Source organism: Malaclemys terrapin, chromosome 8 (assembly GCF_027887155.1).
Source record: "Malaclemys terrapin pileata isolate rMalTer1 chromosome 8, rMalTer1.hap1, whole genome shotgun sequence".
Classification (NCBI taxonomy): Eukaryota; Metazoa; Chordata; order Testudines; family Emydidae; genus Malaclemys; species Malaclemys terrapin.
Window position 1 is genome coordinate 45,275,969 of NC_071512.1, and position 22,803 is coordinate 45,298,771.

The following is a 22,803-nucleotide window of genomic DNA, read 5'->3' on the forward strand; positions in this document are numbered from 1 at the left end:
CCATGCAGGCTGATAATCGAAAAAGAGCACCAGCATGGACCGTGAGGGAGGTACTGGATCTGATCGCTGTATGGGGAGAGGATTCAGTGCTTGCAGAACTTCGTTCTAAAAGACGAAATGCAAAAACTTTTGAAAAAATCTCCAAGGGCATGATGGAGAGAGGCCACAATAGGGACTCTGAGCAGTGCCGTGTGAAAGTCAAGGAGCTCAGACAAGCGTATCAAAAAACAAAGGAGGCAAACGGTCGCTCCGGGTCAGAGCCGCGGACATGCCGCTTCTACGCCGAGCTGCATGCAATTCTAGGGGGGGCTGCCACCACTACCCCACCTGTGATCGTGGATTCTGGGTCGGGGATAGTCTCATCAGCGACGCCTGAGGATTCTGCCGATGGGGGAGAGGAGGATGAGGAGGATGAGGATGAGCTTGCAGAGAGCACACAGCACTCCGTTCTCCCCAACAGCCAGGATCTTTTTCTCACCCTGACTGAAGTACCCTCCCAAGCCTCCCAAGCCAGTACCCAAGACTCTGACCCCATAGAAGGGACCTCAGGTGAGTTTACCTTTTAAAATATAAAACTTGTTGTAAAAGCAAACGGTTTTTAATGATTACTTTGCCCTGAGGACTTGGAATGCATTTGCGGTCAGTTCAGCTACTGGAAAAGTCTGTTAACGTGTCTGGGGATGGAGCGGAAATCCTCCAGGGACATCTCCATGAAGCTCTCCTGGAGGTACTCCGAAAGCCTTGCCAGAAGGTTTCTGGGCAGTGCATCCTTATTCCCTCCTCCATGGTAGGACACTTGACCACGCCATGCTTGCAGCAAGTAATCTGGTATCATTGCCTGACAAAGCCTGGCAGCGTATGGTCCCGGTGTTTGCTGGCATTCAAGCAACATCCGTTCTTTATCTTGTTGTGTAATCCTCAGGAGAGTGATATCACTCCTGGTAACCTGGTTGAAATACGGGAACTTAATTAAGGGGACAGAGGTGGCCGTTCCTACTGGGCTGTTTGCCTGTGGCGGAAAATAAATCCTTCCCTGCAGTTAGCCAAGCGCAGATGGGAAATTGGCCCTGAGTTTTTCGCGTTTGGCTAGCAGGGATCTTCCCTGTTACCAGCCACGCGGTGGGGGGGGGGGTACCGTGATCATCCCAGAGAATTCATGGCGGGAGGGGGGCGGCGGCGGGGGGGGGTGGTTAGTTTGGTGCCTGCAGGGATCTTCCCTGATACCAGCCACGCGGTGGGGGGGAGGGGTACAGCGATCATCCCAGAGAATTCATGGCGGGAGGGGGGCGGCGGCGGGGGGGGGGGAGGTTAGTTTGGTGCCTGCAGGGATCTTCCCTGATACCAGCCACGCGGTGGGGGGGAGGGGTACAGCGATCAACCCAGAGAATTCATGGCGAGAGGGGGGGTGGTTAGTTTGTTTTCTGCTGCTGCTGCTGAATGTTAACAGAAAAACCGCAGCACTCTACAGGCTATGCTTGGTATGTGGGAAAGGAGGGCGCAGAAGCTGTAAGACAATGGCTTACCATGGCCGCATGCAAGCCGAATTCTGTTGCCCAGACCTGTGATCTCTAGCAGCAAAGCCACAGGCACTCAGCATTAAGAGGCAAAATGCGACCTTGCACAGAAATCACATGTGCTATGTAATGTGAATAGTGTTGGTCACCGTGAAAGAGTATAAGCATTGTTCTGCAAAATGTATCTTTTTAAACAATTCTCTCTTTTTTCCCCTCCCTACAGCAGCTGCAAATTCCTCAAGCCTCCCTCCTCCATCCCGAAGGTTATCACAGATAAGGCGTCGTAAGAAGAGAACGCGAGATGAGATGTTTTCTGAAATTATGGAATCCAGCCGCAGTGACAGAGCTCATCTGAATGAGTGGAAGGAAACAGTTTCAAAGTATAGGAAAGAATCCAGTGAACGTGAGGACAGGAGGGACCAACGTGAGGACAGGAGGGACCAACGTGAGGAGAGGAGAGACGCTCGAGATGAGAGGTGGCGGCAGGAAGACCAGAGGAGGCAGGATGCAACGCTGGGGCTGCTGCGTGAGCAAACAGACATGCTCCGGCGTCTGGTGGAGCTTCAGGAACGGCTGCTGGAAAACAGACTGCCGCTTCAGCCCCTGTTCCACCCTCCCCCCTCCCCATGTTCCGTATCCTCCTCACCCAGACGTGTAAGAACATGGGGGGGAGGCTCCGTACACCTTCCCATTCCACCCCAGTAGACAGCCCAAGCAAAAGGCTGTAATTTTTTTAACCTTTTCTTTGTGGCTTTTTCCTTCCCAGCAATCCTCCTCCCAAATACCACCCGGGTTCCCTCCCTCTTTTTCTAATCTATTAATAAAGAATAAATGATTTTTAAATGATAGTGACTTTATTTGGTTTGAAAGAAAGCTGGGGGAAGGGGGAGGGTGGGTTCCTTACAGAAAATGAGTCAATAAAGGGGGCGGGTTTTCATGAAGGAGAAACAAACAGATATTTCACACTGTAGCCTGGCCAGTCATGAAACTGGTTTTTAAAGCTTCTCTGATGCACAGCGCTTCCTGGTGTGCTCTTCTAATCGCCCTGGTATCTGGCTGCGCGTAATCAGCAGCCAGGCGATTTGCCTCAGCCTCCCACCCCGCCATAAAGGTCTCCCCCTTACTTTCACAGAGATTGTGGAGCACACAGCAAGCAGAAATAACAATGGGGAGATTTCTTTGGTTGAGGTCAGAGCGAGTCAATAATGATCGCCAGCGACCTTTTAAACGGCCAAATGCACATTCTACCACCATTCTGCACTTGCTTAGCCTGTAGTTAAACAGCTCCTGATTCCTGTCCAGGCTGCCTGTGTACGGCTTCATGAGCCATGGCATTAAGGGGTATGCGGGGTCCCCAAGAATAACTATTGGCATTTCAACATCCCCAACGGTTATTTTCTGGTCCGGAAAGTAAGTCCCTTGCTGCAGCCCTTTAAACAGAGTAGTGTTCCTGAAAATGCGAGCGTCATGAACCCTTCCCGCCCAGCCCGCGTTGATGTTAGTGAAACGTCCCTTGTGATCCACAAGTGCTTGCAGCACCATTGAAAAGTACCCCTTGCGGTTTATGTACTCGGTGGCTTGGTGCTCCGGTGCCAAGATAGGGATGTGGGTTCCGTCTATCGCCCCACCACAGTTAGGGAATCCCATTGCAGCAAAACCATCCACTATAGCCTGCACATTTCCCAGAGTCACTAACTTTCGTAGCAGCACCTGAGTGATTGCTTTGGCTACTTGCATCACAGCAGCCCCCACCGTAGATTTGCCCACTCCAAATTGATTCCCGACTGACCGGTAGCTGTCTGGCGTTGCAAGCTTCCACAGGGCTATCGCCACGCGCTTCTCAACTGTGAGGGCTGCTCTCATCTTGGTATTCTGGCGTTTCAGGGCAGGGGACAGCAAGTCACAAAGTTCCATGAAAGTGCCCTTACGCATGCGAAAGTTCCGCAGCCACTGGGAATCGTCCCAGACCTGCAACACTATGCGGTCCCACCAGTCTGTGCTTGTTTCCCTTGCCCAGAATCGGCGTTCCATGGATAGAATCTGCCGCATTAACAACATGATCTCCAAAGCACCGGGGCCCGTGGTTTTACAGAATTCTGTATCCGTGTCCGTGTCCATGTCCATGTCCATGTCCATGTCCTCATCATGCTTGTCGCTGCGTTGCCGCCGCCGCTGCCTCCTCGCCTCGTTTTTCTGGTCCTGGCTGAGCATAAACTCCACGAGAACGCGCGAGGTGTTTACAATGTTCATGACTGCTGTCTTGAGCTCAGCGGGCTCCATGCTTGCTGTGGTATGGAGTCTGCAGTGTTCACTCACCCAGGAAAAAAGGCGCGAAAATGGTTGTCTGCCGTCCGTTGCTTTCATGCAGGGAGGGAGGAGGGAGGGAGGAGGTGAGGCTGTACCCAGAACCACCTGCGACAATGTTTTTTGTCCCATCAGGCACTGGGATCTTAACCCACAATCCCAATGGGCGCGGGAGACTGCGGGAACTATGGGATAGCTATGGAATAGCTACCCACAGTGCAACGGTGCAGAAATCGACGCTAGCCCCGGTACTTGGACGCACACCACCGAATTAATGTGCTTAGTGTGGCCGCATACATTTCGACTTTATACAACCTGTTTTTCAAATCCGAATTATATAAATTTGGATTAATCCCGTAGTGTAGACATACCCAATGTCACTGCTCATTTGTGACCAGAATACAACTTCTCTCGCTCTCCTTTTTGGTTTGGTCATTCCCAGGTGCTTTTCGTGTATTAGATTCAATATTCTCCTTCCCATCACTGTGGGAACCATGACCTGTGTCCCCTTTCAGCGTGCTCCTGAGAGCACTGACAACTCATTTCTGCAGTGGAAATATACAAGTGTGCAGTGCTGATTTTTTCCTCCTTTACTTCTTGTATCACTGTTTGCAGCATTTAGTCTTTAGCTGAATTCACATAATGTTCCTTGTTCCAGATCATCAGCCTGTGAATCGACAGAGCATTTGCTCTTGAGAGTGCATCTGCCATTACTAGGGCCCTACCAAATTCATGGCCATGAAAAATGCATCATGGACTGTGAAATCTGGTCTCTCCCTGTGAAATCTGGTCTTTTGTGTGTTTTCACCCTATACTTTACAGATTTCACGGGGGAGACAAGTGTTTCTTAACTTGGGGGTCCTGACCCAAAAGGGAGTTGCGGGGGGGGGGTCCGCAAGGTTATTTTAGGGGAGTCACAGTATTGCCAACCTTGCTTCTGCACTGCTGCCTTCAGAGCTGGGCAGCTGCTGATTGAGGGCCCAGCTCTTCAGGCAGCAGCACAGAAGTAAGGGTGGTAATACCATACCATGCCATCCTTACTTCTGCGCTACTGCTGGCAGCAGCTCTGTCTTCAGAGCTTGGCTCCGAGCCAGCAGCCACCGCTCACTAGCTGTCCAGCTCTGAAGGCAGCGCTGCTGCTAGCAGCAGTGCAGAAGTAAGGGTAGGGTACCACAACCCCCCTTCACAATTCCTTTTTGGGTCAGGATCCCTACAATTACAACACCATGAAATTTCAGATTTAAATAGCTGAGATCATGAAATTTACAATTTTTTAAATAACATGACCATGAAATTGACCAAAATGGGTCATGAATTTGGTAGGGCCCTAGCCATTACTATGTGGTGTCTGGGTTGGAACTCAAAGGTTACATGTGTGACAGACCCAGAGCGGTTGAGTGCAGGAGTCTGGTCCTGTTGGGATCTGGAAAGTGGGTGGGTGGAAGCCCACTGCTAAAGGACCTCCCCCAGCCTAAGGGGAGGATCCAGAAAGTCCAGGATCTCAATTAATTACGGGGGACAACTAAAGATATAACAGGGACAGAAGTGAGGTCACAGGGCTAAACGAAGGAAACCTGATGGGGACACCTAGCAGAGAACCCCGCACAGTGCCCACTGCTTCTCGAAAGTGTCAAGGGAGCCAGCAAACACCACCCAGAAGAACTCTGCCTGGATCCATGAATGGATGGAGGATCAGAAATAGGCCCCGCAGTCGCAGGAAACCCCATCAGCCAACCTCCTCTCTCTGGTCTTGTAGATGGCCATTTTGGTCAGTGCTAGGAGGAGGTTTACAAGGAGGTCCCACGACTTGTTGGGGTCATGGATAGGGAGTGCATAGATAAGGAGGTGAGGGGAAAAGTGCAGCCAAAAACGTAACAGGATGTTTAAGAGGAGCCGGAATAGGGACTGCAACCTGGTGCACTCTAGATACACCTGTGTCAGGGTCTCCTTCATGCTGCAAAAGGGGCAGGTGTCCGGCACGGGGGTGAACCACGCCAAGAAGACGCCCGTGCTCACGGCTCCGTGAAGGAGCCCCCAACTAATATCCCCAGCAGGCTTCGGGACCAGGGTGGAATATAGGCTGGCCCACCGGGGTTCCTCACTCTCCAGAGGTGGTAGGAGGTCCCGCCATGTTGTGACAGAACGGGACGTAAGGGTAAGGACATGTAGGGTGTGGAGCATGAGCGTATACAGATGTTTCCTTGACACGGTCTGGAAACGAGCCGGCTGCAGTTCATTCAGCCGGCTCACGGTGAAGGGGTGGGATGGCTGGGTGGGGCCATGGGGCAGGGGCCCGATGAAAAGGTCCGGAGGGCCTGGGGTGTAGGGTGGGTGGGGAGCCCCCTCCTGCAGAAGGAAGACAGGGACTAAAGAGGGTTCTTACACCAAACCCATTGACTGGCCGATGATGAAGGTGACTCAGTAAGCTGTAACCCTTCTCTCTAGGAGGGGAGAGAGGCTACATTGAGGGTCACAGCAAACCTCTGAGGCAAACCCTAACTGCCCAGAAGTGCAGGACCTCGCGAAGCAAAGCTGGTGCTCTGCCATACATAATTCTGTATTTTCGAAAGCAGCCCCAGGCTCAGTGGTTCTTCGCAAAGTTCCTTTTGTGAATCGCAATCAGTAGTTTCAGAGGGGTAGCCATGTTTGTGATCAGTTTCTGCTTTGAAGCATCGAGAAAATCACTGCAGCTGTCATATCCCTTGAGGCACAGAAGACACAACCAGTTCTGTGACACTGTAATAGTACTGCTCCCACCCTCTTTTCAAGGCATCTGTGGAGAGTTTGATGTTTTCAATGGATCAAAAAACTGCAGCACTGGTGCTGATATCAGAATGGGCTTTCATGTTTGGGCATCCATGCTCATTCAGTGACCTTGTGGCGGAGGTGTCTTAGGTGAGTTGTGGAAGCTACAAAGTTAGGCATGAACTTGCTGGCATAGTTCCTAGCAGCCTTTGAATTCCCTTTTTTATCTTTTTATTCCCTTTTTTTAATGGGGGAGGAACAGCTCAGTGGTTTGAGCATTGGCTTGCTAAAGCCAGGGTTGTGAGTTCAATCCTTGAAGAGGCCACTTAGGGATCTTGAGCAAAATCAGTACTTGCCTCTGCTAGTGAAGGCAGGGGGCTGGACTTGATGACCCTTTGGAATCCCTTCCAGTTCTATGAGATAGGTATATCTCCACATATTATTATTTATATCTTCAGGTCTTGACATGTTCAGTATTGTCCAAATCTTTGTTTCATTGGGCAACACTCCCTTTGAGGTCACGCTGTCCTCCCAGGTATGTTATCTCCATGATTTGAAATTGACATTTGCCTTAATTCAGTTTAAGGTTATTTGCTCTCACAATTTCCAATTCTCTCTTCACTTGTTCCTGATATTCAACAGCAGTGCTGCCCAAATTATTGTGCCCTCAGGCTAAACTTTCACACCTCCTAGGGTCTCTCACATCTGGCTCATGTTCTGCAGGCAAACATATTCTGAAAGGAAATCTTAGGAAGCAGTATCTACCAAATGGTGTGTTGAAAGTACAAGTCAGTAAGTTTTCAGATGACACTAAGCTGGGGGAAGAGGTAGATACATTGGAGGGTAGGGATAGGGTCCAGAGTGACCTAGACAAATTGGAGGATTGGGCCAAAAGAAATCTGATGAGGTTTAACAAGGACAAGTGCAGAGTCTTGCACTTAGGAAGAAAGAATCCCATGCACCGCTACAGGCTGGGAATCGACTGGCTAAGCAGCAGTTCTGCAGAAAAGGATCTGGGGATTACAGTGGATGAGAAGCTGGATATGAGTCAGTAGTGCGCCCTTGTTGCCAAGAAGGCTAACAGCATATTAGGATGTATTAGTAGGATCATTGCCAGCAGGTTGAGGGAAGTGATTATTCCCCTCTATTCGGCACTGGTGAGGCCACACCTAGAATATTGTGTACAAGTTTTGGTCCCCCCACCACAGAAGGGATGTGGACAAATTGGAGAGAGTCCAGCGGAGGGCAATGAAAATGATTAGGGGGCTGGGACACATGACTTATGAGGAGAGGCTGAGGGAACTGGGGTTATTTAGTCTGCAGAAATGAAGAGTGAGGAGGGATTTGATAGCAGCTTCAACTACCTGAAGGGGGGTTCCAAAGAGGATGGAGCTCGGCTGTTGTCTGTGGTGGCAGATGACAGAACAAAAAGCAATGGTCTCAAGTTCCAGTGGGGGAGGTCTAGGTTGGATATTAGGAAACATTGTTTCACTAGGAGAGTGGTGAAGCACTGGAATAGGATACCTGGAGAGATGGTGGAATCTCCATCCTTAGAAGTTTTTAAGGCCTGGCTTGACAAAGCCTTGGCTGGGATGATTTAGTTGGGGATTGGTCCTGCTTTGAATAGGGGGTTGGACTAGATGACCTCCTGAGGTCTCTTCCAACCCTAATATTCTATGATTCTATGATCATGGAGCTCTGTGTCCAAGGGGATCTGCCAAAATCCTGATGATGCATCTAATTTGCTGAAGAATTTGGCTCCTGCCATCTCAGACAATATTTTACTTCTTGTGGGCAAGTAGAAATGTTCTCTTTTTATGTTTTTGTTCAGCTCCTTAAGGTCCATGCACAGCTGTGGTCCCTCTTCTTTTTTCTCTACGATTTCTAAGGACTGATCCCAATCTGATGGTCTTCTATTCTCCAAATAATACCATCTTCCAGGAGATGCAGAGATGCAGAAAAGGGCTGCTAGGATTATCCAAGGAATGGAAAACCTGCCTTATGATAGGAGACTCAAGGAGCTTAGCTTGTTTAGCCTAACCAAACGAAGGCTGATGGGAGATAGTTTTGCGGTCTATAAATACATTTGAGGGATAAATACCAGGGAGGGAGAGGAGTTATTTAAGTTCAGTGCCAGTGTTGACACAAGAACAAATGGATATAAACTGTCCATCAACAAGTTTAGGCTTAAAATTAGATGACGTTTTCTAGCCATCAGAGGAGTGAAGTTCTGTAACAGCCTCCCAAGGGGAGCGGTGTGGGGGAGAAGGAGGGTAAAAAAAATACTGAGCCTGATAAGTTTATGAAGGGGATCGTATGATGGGACTGCCTATAATGGCATGTAACCAATCTGCAACTGCTAGTAGCAAAAATCCCAATGGCTGGAGATGGGACACTAGATGGGGAGGGCTCTGAGTTACTACAGAGAATTCTTTCCCAGGTGTCTGGCTGGTGGGTCTCACCAACATGCTCAGGATCTAACTGATCATCATGTTTGGGGTAGGGAAGGAATTTTCCCCCAGGTCAGATTGGCAGAGATCCTGAGGGTCTTTCACATTCCTCTGGAGCATGAGGCACAGGTCACTTGCTGGTTTGAACTAGAGTAAATGGTGGATTCTCTATGACTTGAAGTCTTTAAATCATTATTTGAGGATTTCAGTAACTCAGCCAGAGGTTAGAGGTCTATTACAGGAGTGGGTGGGTGAGGTTCTCTGGCCTGGAATGTGCAAGAGGTCCAACTAGATGATCATGATAGTCCCTTCTGGCCTTAAAGTCTGTGATCTCTTCTTCTAGTGTCTTTCTTAAAAATTGTGGAACTTTTCGTGTAGCATATACCACTGTCTCTGTATCTTCTCTTAACCTTATCTTGTATGTTAGTGGAAGGCACCCATTTCCTGTGGATACATCGTTATATGATGCTATTAATACTTTCATATCCGGTTCTTATTGTTCTTCTGTCTCTCTGTGGCATACATCCTCATAATGAGACCGAGCCCCTTACACATGTGTAGGCCAAAGACTGGTTGCTTGCCTCTATGTACCACCACAAACTCTTGTTTTATCATCTTCCCTTTGTATTTAAGTGTCAGCACTCATTCCCAACACTGGAATTGTTCCTCCATTATAGTTTTTCACAGACACTTTTGACTCTTCCATGTTTATGGTCTGCTTACGTCTTTCTATTTCAGTTTCTGTTACTACATTTACTTTTGCCCCAGTGTCTATCCTGTATGTCCTATAAGTAAGGCTACATTTTAGTCACGGGTATTTTTAGTAAAAGTCATGGATAGGTCACATGCAGTAAACAAAAATTCATGACCCGTGACCTGTCTGTGACTTGTACTATATACCCCTAACTAAATCTTGGTGGCGTGGGGGGTGGCCCAGGGGTGCCGTGGGTGCTGGGGAGGGGAGTGGCCTGGGGGCACCATGGGTGCTGGGAGTTGGCAGGGCTGGCAGGCTCCCTACCTGGCTCTGTGCCTCCCCGGAAGCAGCAACATCCCCCTCCCTCATTTCCTAGGCAGAGGTGGGGCGAGGCAGCTCTGTGCACTGCCTCCGCCCCGAGTGCCGGCTCCACAGGGACTGTGCCTAGAGGCTGGAAGCAGTGTGCAGAGGTGCCTGGCTACGCCTCCGCCTAAGAGCTGAGGGAGGGGGATGTTGCCGCTTCCGGGGACCCCTCACCCCCCGAAGGTAAGTGACGTCCAGAACCCTTACCCTGTCCCATGCTCCAACCCCCAGCCCTGAGCCCCCTCCTACACGCAAACTCCTGCTGCTGCTGGGGGAGAGGGGTGCGGTGGCCTGAGACTGCCCCAGCAGCAGCCAGTGCAACTGGCCCAGGAGTTGCCTGAGCTGCTCAGGTGGCCCCTGAGCCAGCCGCACCGACCGCTGCAGAAGTCATGGAGGTCCCAGAAAGTCATGGAATCCGTGACCTCCGTGACAAACGTGCTGTCTTACCTATAAGTGCCATTTGTGCACATTTTAATTAGCCAATCTTTTGAGTTTTCAGCCTCTTCCATTACTGTGCTTAAGAATAGATCTTCTTCTTCAGATTATATAGTCTCATTATATGGTGATTATAACATTCTTTCTATTCCACTAGTATATCTGGATGATGTTAAACAAAAGCCATGAAAGTTAGACATTTTTAAATCAGCAGGTCAGATAACTTGCATCTAAGAGTTTTAAAAGAGCTGGCTGAGGAGCTCACTGGTCCAGTAATGTTGATTTTCAATAAGTCTTGCAGCATTGGGCAAGTTCCCAAAGACTGGAAGAAAGCTAATGTTATGCCAATTTTTAGAAAGGGTAAATGGGATGACCTGGATAATTATAGCCTGACATGGGACTCGATTATTAAAGAATTGAAGGAGGGTAATGTAATTAATGCAAATCAACATGGGTGTATGGAAAACAGATCCTGTCAAACTAACTTGATATCTTATTTTGATGGGATTACAAATTTGGTTGCTAAAGGTAATAGGGTTGACATAACATACTTAGACTTCTCTGGGGTGTTTGTACTGCATGGCATTTTGATTAAAAAATTAGACGATATAAAATTAACACGTACACATTAAAAGGATTAAAAACTGGCTAGCTGATAGGTCTCAGTAACTGTAAATGGTGAATCGTCATTGAGTGGGTGTGTTTCCAGTACGATCCCACAGAGATCAGTTCTTGGCCTTATGCAATTTTTAACATTTTTATTAATGACGTGGAAGGAAACCTAAAATCATCACTCATAAAGTTTGAAGATGACACAAAAATTGGGGAAGTGGCAAATAATGAAGAGGACAGGACACTGATACAAAGTGATCTGGATCACTTGGTAAACTGGGTGCAAGCAAAAAGAACAGGAGTACTTGTGGCACCTTAGAGACTAACAAATTTATTAGAGCATAAGCTTTCATGGACTACAGCCCACTTCTTCGGATGCATCTGAAGAAGTGGGCTGTAGTCCACGAAAGCTTATGCTCTAATAAATTTGTTAGTCTCTAAGGTGCCACAAGTACTCCTGTTCTTTTTGCGGATACAGACTAACACGGCTGCTACTCTGAAACCTGTCATGGGTGCAAGCAAACAGTTTAGTATGAGTTTAATACAGCTGAATGTAAATGTATAAATATAGGAACAAAAAATGTAGGCCACTTACAGGGTGGGGGACTCTATCTAGACAAATTCAGACTGGAAATAAGATTAAATTTTTTTAACGGAGAGAGTAATTAACCACTGGAACAATTTACCAAGGATTGTGGTGGATTCTCCATCCCTGACAACTTTTAAATCAAGAGTGAATGTTTCTCTGAAAGATCTGTTCTAGGCGGTTGGTGAAATTCTCTGGCCTGTGTTGTACAGGAGGTCAGACTTGATTATTACAATGGTCCCTTCTGGCCTTGGCATCTCTGACTCTACTTCAGGAATACTTTTCTGTACTTTCCTGCTTTCTCTGCACATTGTAGCATAATGGTTTGGTTCATTACAGTTTCTGCATATCTGCCTGAATACTGTTAATTTGCTATGCTCATGCTAGCTGCCACATTGCTGGCATTGTTTCTTGCTTTCAATGTTTTTGTCCTTAGCTGACTTAATTTCCATGAATTTTTCCATTGCTAGTTTAGCTATGGTACTCACAAGCATATGATGTGTGCCTCTGGCTTTTCATTTGTGTTTCGGTGTGTTCTGCTGCTTGGCATGTACATATATTATTATTAGTGTTACTTTAGTGCTTCAGCACCCTAGTCATAGATCAGGGCTCCGTTGTGGTTGGTGCTGTACAAACACAGAACAAAAGGACAGTCCGTGCCCTAAGGGTCTTACAATCTAAATATAAGACAAGAGACCACGGATGGATATTGACAGACACGGGAGTGAGTACAAGTAGGCAATGAAGCAATACTGGTCAGTGTGATAGGCAGTGCTCTCTGTGGATATTTATGAGGAACTCCTGTTGCCCTTTCTAGTGTCCAACTCAGATCCCCCTGCCTTTAACTCTTCACAGACTTTTTTATTGTTACACTCCAGGACAATCTGATCTTTAATGAGAGAGTCTTTTAATATTCCGTATTTGCAGCACTGACTTCTTAGTTTCAAGTTTGTGACAAACTCTTCTGTTTCCCCTTCATTCATTGTCCTCATCCTGAACATAGATCTTCCGTAAGTAACATTTTTTTTCTAAGGACACAATGATCTTCAAACATTTTCATTATTTCTGCAAAGCTTTCCTCTCTTTCCCAGCCATCATCTGTATGGAATGCATCATAGACATCTATGGCTTCTGTGCCTGCCACTGTTAAGGGCAGAGGAATCTTTTGCTCATCGTCCAGTTTATTTGCTCCTGTGCGCTTTCCTAGACAGCTCAACCTCCTGTTTGAACCTTTTCCAGGCACATTCAGCATTTCCCCTGATTGTCAGGGCTGGTGGGGAAGTTCATTGCAGTTGCACAAGCTCTGTAGCAGTGCACAAGCTCTGCACTGGCACCAACCCCAGCACCCTATGCCATCCAGTCCTGATCCCATGTTGTACCTTACTGATAGGCAGATCATTTTCAGAATGAACCCTTTATTAAGAATGGAAACTATGTACTGAAATGAGGAAACAAAACTCCCTGCTACAGTCTGGCTGCAGCCTCTGACTGCCTTGTCCTGGGCTCCTTTGCGTGACAAAGTTCTGTCCTTGACTCCGTGGGTCCTGCATTTCCTGACGGATTTTTGCTAGCCTCAGAGGCTCACTGTGACCCTCCACATAGCCCTTCTCTCTCTAGAGGCAAGGGTCACAGTCTACTAAGCCATTTTCATCATAAGCCAGCAAGGGAGGTGAGGAGAAACAACCCTCCCTCACACAGTCTCTGTTGTCTCCCAGTATCAGTGATTAATCAGGGAGGGGAGGGGGAAGCCTGGGCCTGCCCTCTACTCCAGGCTCCAGCCCAGAGACCCTAAACTTAGCAGCTATGAAAGCTGATTTTTTGGAAATAGGGCATGTTCAATTCCCTGGGCTACTTCCCCACAGCAGCCCCCACTCAATATCTTCTTCACAATTACCTCAGGGCCTCCTTCCTTGCACCTGATATAGATTCATACTGCTTCATTCCTCCAACAGCACAGCACAGCACAGCACAGCACAGCACAGCACAGCACAGCACAGCACAGCACAGCACAGCACAGCACAGCACAGCACAGCACAGCACAGCACAGCACAGCACAGCACAGCACAGCACAGCACAGCACAGCACAGCACAGCACAGCACAGCACAGCACCCTCCTATAGCTCCTGACACCCACACCACACTGACTAACTGAGAGGCTTTTAACTAGTTCCAGCCAGTCCTTAATTGGCTTCAGGTGTCCCAATCAATCTAGCTGTCTCTCCTGCCTCTAGAAGGATCTTAATTGGCCCCAGGTGTCTTGATTAACCTGGAGCAACTGCCATTTGGTTACTACGGTACCAGGGATTTGTTTAGCTTGGGGCTAACATACCTGTTCCTCACTACTTTACTGTAGCCATCTGGCCTTGCCCCATCACATTTGTTTCTGCCTCCATCAGGAAGAGTGTCACAAGAAACCAAAGATGCATAAAGAGTGTACAGGAGGTGTGGCATCTGTACACTTCCTGCAAGAGTTCCTCTGTAACCATTGTCAAGTTGTTTGTAAAGTTAACAACAAAGGCAAGTTTTAAGGAGGACAATGAGGTGGCTTTGCAGATGACTATGGGGAACTCCTCCCAAGAATGAGGGGCAACACAGAATCGACATTTCGATGGCATATGAGAGACGATAAATCTACAAGGATCATGGCATTTGTCAGTCATGTCATCGCATAGCACTTTCTGCTGTCTGAAAAAACACACCTTTGCTCCAATTCAGATGCATGTCAAAGGCATGTGTCTGGCCACCAGAACTCCCAAATGCACTGCAATTAGTTCTGCATGATTAAGGGTGGGCCATATTAGAGACCCCAGGGCAGGGAGGAAACAACTCAGTCACTGAAGAGACTATCTCCACCTATCCCAAAATCTGCAGAGACGTCAACTCCTCCCCAGTAGCATCAGACAGCGAGCAGATCTAGAAATATCAGTGCTGACAGCTGACTCTTGTCCATTGCCAGGAGTGATTAATTGGGCCAAGAAATAAATGCAGGGTTCATAACATCCCTGGGCCTGAGCCCAGACACATGCAGTTAAGGGAAACTTTGGTAACTCATGGTGATCGGGGGAGGTCCTGGATAACTGGAAAAAGGCTAATGTAGTGCCCATCTTTAAAAAAGGGAAGGAGGAGGATCCGGGGAACTACAGGCCAGTCAGCATCACCTCAGTCCCTGGAAAAATCATGGAGCAGGTCCTCGTGGAATCAATTCTGAAGCACTTAGAGGAGGGGAAAGTGATCAGAAATGTGAAGTTCAACAAGGACAAATGCAGAGTCCTGCACTTAGGACGGAAGAATCCCAGGCACTGCTACAGACTAGGGACCGAATGGGTAGGCACCAATTCTGTAGAAAAGGACCTAGGGGTTACAGTGGATGAGAAGCTGGATATGAGTCAACAGTGTGCCCTTGTTGCTAAGAAGGCTAACGGCATTTTGGACTGTATAAGTGGGGGCATTGCCAGCAGATCAAGGGATGTGATCATTTCCCTCTATTCAACATTGGTGAGGCCTCATCTGGAATACTGTGTCCAGTTTTGGGCCCCACACTACAAGAAGGATGTGGAAAAATTGGAAAGATACAGTGGAGGACAACAAAAGTGATTAAGGGGCTGGAGCATATGACTTATGAGGAGAGGCTGAGGGAACTGGGATTGTTTAGTCTGCAGAAGAGAAGAATGAGGGGGGATTTGATAGCTGCTTTCAGCTACTTGAGGGGGGGTTCCAAAGAGGATGGATCTAGACTGTTCTCAGTGGTAGCAGATGACAGAACAAGGAGTAATGGTCTCAAGTTGCAGTGGGGGAGGTTTAGGTTGGATATTAGGAAAAACTTTTTCACTAGGAGAGTGGTGAAGCACTGGAATGCATTACCTAGGGAGATGGTGGAATCTCCTTCCTTAGAGGTTTTTAAGGTCAGGCTTGACAAAGCCCTGGCTGGGATGATTTAGTTAGGGATTGGTCCTGCTTTGAGCAAGGGGTTGGACTAGATGACCTCCTGAGGCCCCTTCCAACCCTGATAGTCTATGATTCTATGATTCAGGAGACTGTAGAACCATTTTGCCACAACCCGCTCAGCTAGCTAAGCCAGAGAACCATCTCTAGACACCAACGTTCTGAGCAGGAGGTCACGCAGAGTCTTCTTCAAGGGTAATGTCTATGCAGCAATCACAGGTGTGACTGCAACACATGTAGATAGCTGAAATCACAATAGCGGGGAAGTCACAGCAGCACAGGCTGTACAAGTCCATCTAGGACCCTGGGTATGTACTCAAGCAGCTAGACAATTGTGCTGCTGTGGCTCCACTCCTATAGTTATTCTAGCTAGATAGAAGGTAGCTGAGGTATGTCTACTGTACTGCAGTCACACCTCTGATTGCAGGGCAGGTATAACCTTAGAGGCAGGCATTTGCCCTGACAAACCATGTCATAAGCATAAGCATGTACTTGTGAGCAAATGCCTATATCTATAAGGAAATGCCTATGCCTTCTCCCTAGTTGCCATTAAGTGCCTGCAGATCACAAAGAGGGTGGGTGGTATGAACTGTGTCCGGGGCACGCGTTCCATCCCCAGTAGAACTGGAATTCAATGGCCTTTTGTTGGGAGCGACTTCGACTCAGAGGCTTGCTGGCCTTGCTCACTCAGGTTGTGGGGTGTTTGAGCAGATGGTAACCCCTGTAATACAGCAGGTGTGGGTTCTCAATTTAGCATCCCCCCAGGGTGGGCTGTAGGCCTGATGTCTCTGACAGGCTCCCTAGGCAAAGCAGAGCAGGTACGAATTTGATGCATAGCAGATTGAGCAAGTCTGCATGGGTGGGCCTTCCAGATCTGCTCCCCATTCCTCACTGCTCCCCTCTATTGCCCAGTCTGCTGGTACACCATTGAAATCAATGGGAATTCCACATGGGGGTCAAACACAGGAAGTGGAAGATTTCCCCAGTGTGGATTGGAGAGGGGCTGGGGCCCCGAGTATGGCTGCACTCTGGAGGGGAAGTGTAGCCACGAGGGGGAAGAGCACTTGGCTGCTGAGTCAGTGGAAGTCACAGAGTGACGAGCCACAACATTCTGACCATTCAGTGGTGTAAAATTCCCTAAACCAAACCTGATCTGCGGTGTGGCTGAGCTCCACTGCCAGGTCTGTTCCTGAATTGCCAGTGCCGATCACAATGACTCTCTTCCCCGAGAACTCCTGGGGCTTCTTGTAATCCCGACTGTGGAAGTAGCGGCCTTTGAACTTTTCGATCCCTGCAAAGAAGAAGTGGAGCAGCTGTGGGTGTGTCCCATGCCTCCTGTATTGTCCTGGGGGTCTGAGATTCAAGGGAATAGCAGGACTGCAAGGGTCTGCAGCATTCCTTGTGCCCTGGGCAGGAGTGACACACACACAGCAGTTAGACAATCCATGAGTGTGTAAAACTCAGTAAAAATCCCTCCTTGGTACATGTGATGTCATCATCCTGCTTATTCTCCAGCCAATCACAGAGTTCTCCAGGAGTAGACAGGGACCCCTCGATTTCCAATGCAAGTGACAAGCAGAAAAAAATAATCTTTAAAAAGCCTTTCAGGACTTGAAATGAAATGAAGCAAACGAGGGCAGAAGCCAAGAGTTTTCCCCTCCCACTTTGTAGGTCACCTTTAAAGCTGGACTGCACAAGGAAACTGAGCTGTGGAGGACACTCCTCTGGGGGTTTAATATGCAGCTGGATTTGGCTCTGGATTTGCTTTTCTTTGCTCATAACCTCGGCAAGTGCCATCTTCGTTTTAACCCTGGTGACCACATGTACCAAGGAACTTTTGTTTCAGAATTTGGAAATTTCATTTCAAATTTTTAACTTCTTATTTTTCATTTTATTATTTTAATCTGTTATTTTTAAAATTGGTAAGGGCAGGTACTATTTAGTAATGATTGAAATACTTTATTTCCTTGATCATAGAGCCTTCAGTTTGTGTCATAATTGAAATGTGAAACTATTAATTTTCAAAATCTCCTGTGAAATGGAAATTCTGAGTTTTGACCAGCTGTAATGCTGCCTCCAGGGTCCAGGCCTCCAGGACAGAACAGGGCATCCACTAGGAGCCTCTGCAGACCTGCCACCGTCTCCATCAGGAAACCACTCTGGTCCCAGGCCACATGAGGGGATGGAGGGACTGGAACTAGAACATAACATATGGAGATGCAGAGAGACATAAAGGGTTTAGTTTCAGAGTCAGGGCCGGCTTTAGGCAGATTCAGCCGATTCGGCTGAATTGGGCCCCGCGCCAAGAGGGCCCCGCGCTGCAGCTATCAACCCCGCCCCGCCCCCAGCTCACTTCCCCGGCCCCTCCTCCCCTCCCCTGAACGCCCCGCCCCCTCCCCTGCTTCCCGCGAATCAGAGATTCGCGGGAAGTCTGAGACGAAGCAGGGATGGGCCAGCAGCACAAGGTAAGCTGGGGTGGGGGCGGGAGAAGGGCTCCGGGGAGGCGCGCCCATCCCGCAGGCCCCAGCGGCTCCAGCCCGGCCCAGTCCCCTGCGGCTCGGGGCCCCCCGTCCCCCGGCGCGGCTCGGGTCCCCCCCCCCCCAGCACGGCTTCTGCGGCGCGGCTGGGATCCCCCCCCCCCGACCCCCGGCGCGGCTTCCGCGGCGTGGCTGGGATTCCCCCCAGCGCGGCTCCTGCGGCGCGGCTCGGGTCCCCCCGTCCCCGGCCCCCCGGCGGCGCGGCTCGGGCCCCCCCCCCCGGCGCGGCTTCTGCGGCGCGGCTGGGATCCCCACCCCCCACCCCCAGCGCGGCCCGCGCGGCTCGGGTCCCCCAGGCCCTGGCCCCCCCGCGGCACGGCTCGGGTCCCCCCGGCCCCGGCCCCCGGCGGCACGGCTCGGGTCCCCCCGGCGGCGCGCCTCGGGTCCTGGGGGCGGGGCTTGCAGCAAGCCCCGCCCCCAGGAATCGGGCCCCGCTCTTGGTAAAGCCGGCCCTGTTCAGAGTGGTAGCTGTGTTAGTCTGTATCAGCAAAAACAACGAGGAGTCCTTGTGGCATCTTAGAGACTAACATATTTATTTGGGCATAAAGTTTCGTGGGCTAAAATCCACTTCATCAGATGAATGGAGTGGAAAATACAGGAGCAAGTATAAATACATGAAAGGACGGGAGTTGCCTTACCAAGTGTAAGGTCAGTCTAACGAGACAAATCAACTAACAGCAGGATACCAAGGGAGGAAAAATAACTTTTGAAGTGGTAATGAGAGTGGCCCATTTCAAACAGTTGACAAGAAGGTGTGAGTGACAGTAGGGGGAAATTAGTATTGGGGAAATTAGGTTTAGGTTTTGTAATGACCCAACCACTCCCAATCTTTATGCAGGCCTAATCTGATGGTGTCCAGTTTGCAAATTAATTCCAATTAGTTTTGCACTTCACATCCTACCTGGGAAGGAGTCCAGTGGCAGATGGGCGTTGGTGTGATGGCCGGTGCAAACCATGACTCCATCGAAGACGGCTGACTCCTGCTTCCCCGCAGTCTCCGTGACAATGTCCCACTGGCCCGTGGTGGAGAAATCCGGGCGTTTTGTCACACTGACCACAATGGTCTGGAAGGAAAAGGGCACTCAGAGCTGGCACCAGGGAATTTCATCCGTTCCCTTGGAACGGAGCCCCTGACACTAACCTCCTCCCCATGCCAGAGTCAGCAACCCAGACAGACAGCACAAGGCCAGCGCACAGCTGGGATCAGCAGCAGGAGGCCAGCTGGGCTCTGCTGGGTTTTGCCTCATGGCCTCTGTGGCTCACTGGCTCCCACAGGGAATGGGGCTGCAGCAGCTCCTGGGAGCTGGGCTGTAACTTCTGCCACGCAGCCCCCAGATGAAAGGAGGTCCCAGAACAGCTCCTCTGGTTCTCCCTGTTCCATGAGTGTGCATGTGCTCTCTCTCTCTCTCTCCCCTACCCCTGCTCGCTGGGCCAGCTCTCCTCACCTTGAAGCGAATGTATTTCAGAAGGTCGAAGTGGTCGGCATACATGCGGAAATACTTCATGATTTTGGAGTGGTGCATGTAGTTGGGGAAATCATCCGGAATGGGGAAGTCACTGAAGCACATCATCTCCTTGGAGGTGTTGATGATGACAGATCTGTAGATGCTGGCCCTGCCTTCTTCGGGATTCTCCTGCAGGGATCAGGAGAACATTATGGATTGTAACATTAAGCATGTGAACTCCCAAAGAACTAAAGTTCTACAAGTTAAATAGCCAGAATTACTGACTCCGTCTGCAGAAGCTGAGGTGACAGTCATCTTTCGAGTGTGTCTTTGTCATATGACATTAGCCTGGGGTGCAGTGGGCACAGAATGACATTTCTTTAAATGTTCTTTAAATCCCCTATGGGGATGATAAATAAAACCAGCAGGAACAAGGAGATCATATGATCACCTTGAACTTGCAAGAATCCTAGGAAAACCTAAAGCACAGTGAATTTAGGAAGGGATAATAAAAAATAGATGGCTGGCTAGAGTCCTTTCTAGCATACAGAATTACTGGCACTGGTTTATTATAGTCCTTCCTGAGATAAACCACATCTTCTCAACGTGACTTATATTTTCTTAACTATTTGACTTTTATGCCAGGTGCCTAGATCACCTGCAAGACCAAGAGACTGTAGAAAGAATGAAAGGTGAATTTTTTACCTCATGGAGACTAATGTACCTGAGTTTTTTCTCTAGGTAAATGCTTAGTGAAGACCAGGCATGTTATTTTGGCCATGAGTTTAACTCAATCCCTGGAGTGGGCAGAGAGCTGTTTAACTCCTAGGAAAACTAAAGTTTCTGGTCTTCACTGTTTTATTACCTCAAGTTTGTTACTCTGAGGTAAACAGCACACTTTTTCCAGCAGTGAAGACAAGGCTTAACTTGGTGAAGTGTATACCTCGCCCCAACCAGCTTAACAGGGACACTGTCCCAACAGGAACATGTAGGGTTGCCAATTTTGGTTGGATGTATTCCTGCAGGTTTCATCACAAGACTTAATCTTTAATTAAAGATTAATCTTTCATTCCTGGAGACTCCAGGACAATCCTGGGGGGTTAGAACCCTGTGGATGCTGCCTGAACTAAGACTCCATTAGGTTATTTACTACTAGGGAAAACTCACCATAAACATCACTGTGGGCAAAGCTCAGAGGAAACTGGGTATCAGAGAGTCTAAACTGAAGTAAACTTCTCTGAGCAGGGAGGGGGGCAGCAGAAGCACAGTAGACTGTGTATGTTAAAGCCAGAGGGGGTCTCCTTCAACTCGCACCTTCTTCCAGACCTGGCACATATTAGTTACACCTCTACAGGCTCCCTCACACATTGGTAAGGGCCTGATTCAAAGCCCCCAGGGTCAGTGGAAAGATTCCCGTTGACTTCATTGGCCTTTGGGTCAGGCCCGTAGCAGGTGCACACAGGCCTAGGGGAGCCTGAAGCCTGGTCTCTATGAAAGTGTTTATACAAACTCTTCCCCCATGGCTAGAATCGGCTCAGCAGCACCTGGTGCAGATGGAGCTCTGGCTGCAACAGCCCTTTTCAGTGCACTGGGGGTTCCGGGGGGGCTAAGTGCAGCGCAGCTGAACTGGTGTTAGCTAGGGCTACCATATGTCCAGATTTCCCTGGACATGTCCGGCTTTTCAGTCTATAAATAGCTGTCTGGGGGGGGATTTTTAAAAATCTAAAAATGTCCGGGATTTCCCCCCGGTCGGCTATTTATAGACAGAAAAGCGGCAGCCAGGCGCTGCTGGGCAGCCAAAGCCCCTTCCCGGCTCCCCCCATCCCCTGCAGCCTTACCACGCCGTCCGGCCCCGCAGCTGTCTTCCCCCTCTTCTCCTACCCTGAACGCTCCGCCCACCTGCTCCTCCCCCCTCCCCTGCTTCCCGCGAATCAGATCTTCGCAGGAAGTCTGAAAAGAAGCAGGGGCAGGTGGGAGGCAGTAGCAGGTAAGCTGGGGCATGAGGAGAGCTCCGGGGAGGCACGGCCCTGACCGTGCGGCTCCCTCCAGCCCGGGCCGAGCGGCGCCCGGCGGCCCCAGCCCGGCTCGGGCCCCAGGGCGGTGGCCCCAGTTCCGGCCGAGCACGCCAGCCCGGCGCCGGCCGAGCACCTCCAGCCCGGCCCGGCTCGGGCCCCAGCAGCGCCGGCCCCGGCTCGGGCCCCAGCAGCGCCGACCCCGGCTCGGGCCGAGCACCGCCAGCCCAGCCCCAAGCCCCACAGCCCCGGCCGGAGCTCCGGTCAGAGCACAGCTCGATTCCTGAGCTCTTTAAAGCCGGCCCTGGTCAGGGGACAGGGAGGGGGGGTTGGATGGGTCGGGAGTTACGGGGGGGGCTGTCAGGAGGGCAGGGGCGTGGAGAGGGGTCGAGGCAGGCAGGGACAGGGAGCAGCGGGGGTTAGATGGGTCTGGGGTTCTGGGGGTGCTGTCGGGGGCAGGGGTGTGGAGAGGGGTTGAGGCAGGCAGGGACAGGGAGCAGGGGGGGTTGGATGGGTCGGGAGTTCTGGGGGTGCTGTCGGGGGCAGGGGTGTGGAGAGGGGTTGAGGCAGGCAGGGACAGGGAGCAGGGGGGGTTGGATGGGTCGGGAGTTCTGGGGGTCCTGTCAGGGGGCGGGGAGCAGTTGGATAGGGCATGGGAGCCCCGGGGGTCTGTCTGGGGGTGGGGGTGTGAATATGGGGTGGGGGTGTGGATAAGGGTCAGGGCAGTCAGGGGACAGGTAGGGTCGTGGGGGCAGTGAGGGTGGGGGGTTCTCAGGAGGGGGCAGTCAGGGGACAAGAAGCAGGCGGCTTAGATAGGGAGTGGGGTCCTAGGGGGCAGTTAGTGGCAAGGGTCCCAGGAGGGGGCAGTCAGGGGACAAGGGGGGGGGTTGGGAGTTCTAAGGGGGGCAATCAGGGGATGGGAAGTGGGAGGGAGTGGATGGGGCGGGGCAGGGGCGGGGCTAGAGCGGGGCTCCTCTTCTCCCGCCTCCCCGTGTCCTCTATTTTGCTTGTGGAAAAATGGTAACCCTATGTTAGCAGCGCTGGGGATATTTGTACAGCTCCCTAGCACAGTAAGGCTGTGGTGGAGTCTGACACATGGCTACTGGCCCTGCATTGTTTTGCTGCTAAGCAGAGGTTGGAGCATGCAGAGAAACGCTTTTCGAG

The 22,803-nt window shown here is 50.2% G+C and overlaps 1 protein-coding gene across 1 annotated transcript in view; it reads right to left on the reverse strand.

Moving 5' to 3' along the window:
• LOC128842534 (flavin-containing monooxygenase 5-like) overlaps window positions 1-22,803 on the reverse strand; it is a 38,990-nt gene that overhangs the window by 15,880 nt on the left and 307 nt on the right. Inside the window, exons 2-4 of the mRNA XM_054038623.1 lie at window positions 19,628-19,816; window positions 19,084-19,246; window positions 16,794-16,936 (exon numbers count right to left, since the gene is read on the reverse strand). Of these exons, the coding sequence (XP_053894598.1) occupies window positions 16,794-16,936; window positions 19,084-19,246; window positions 19,628-19,816 (495 nt within the window). The remainder of the gene's footprint in view (window positions 1-16,793; window positions 16,937-19,083; window positions 19,247-19,627; window positions 19,817-22,803) is intronic.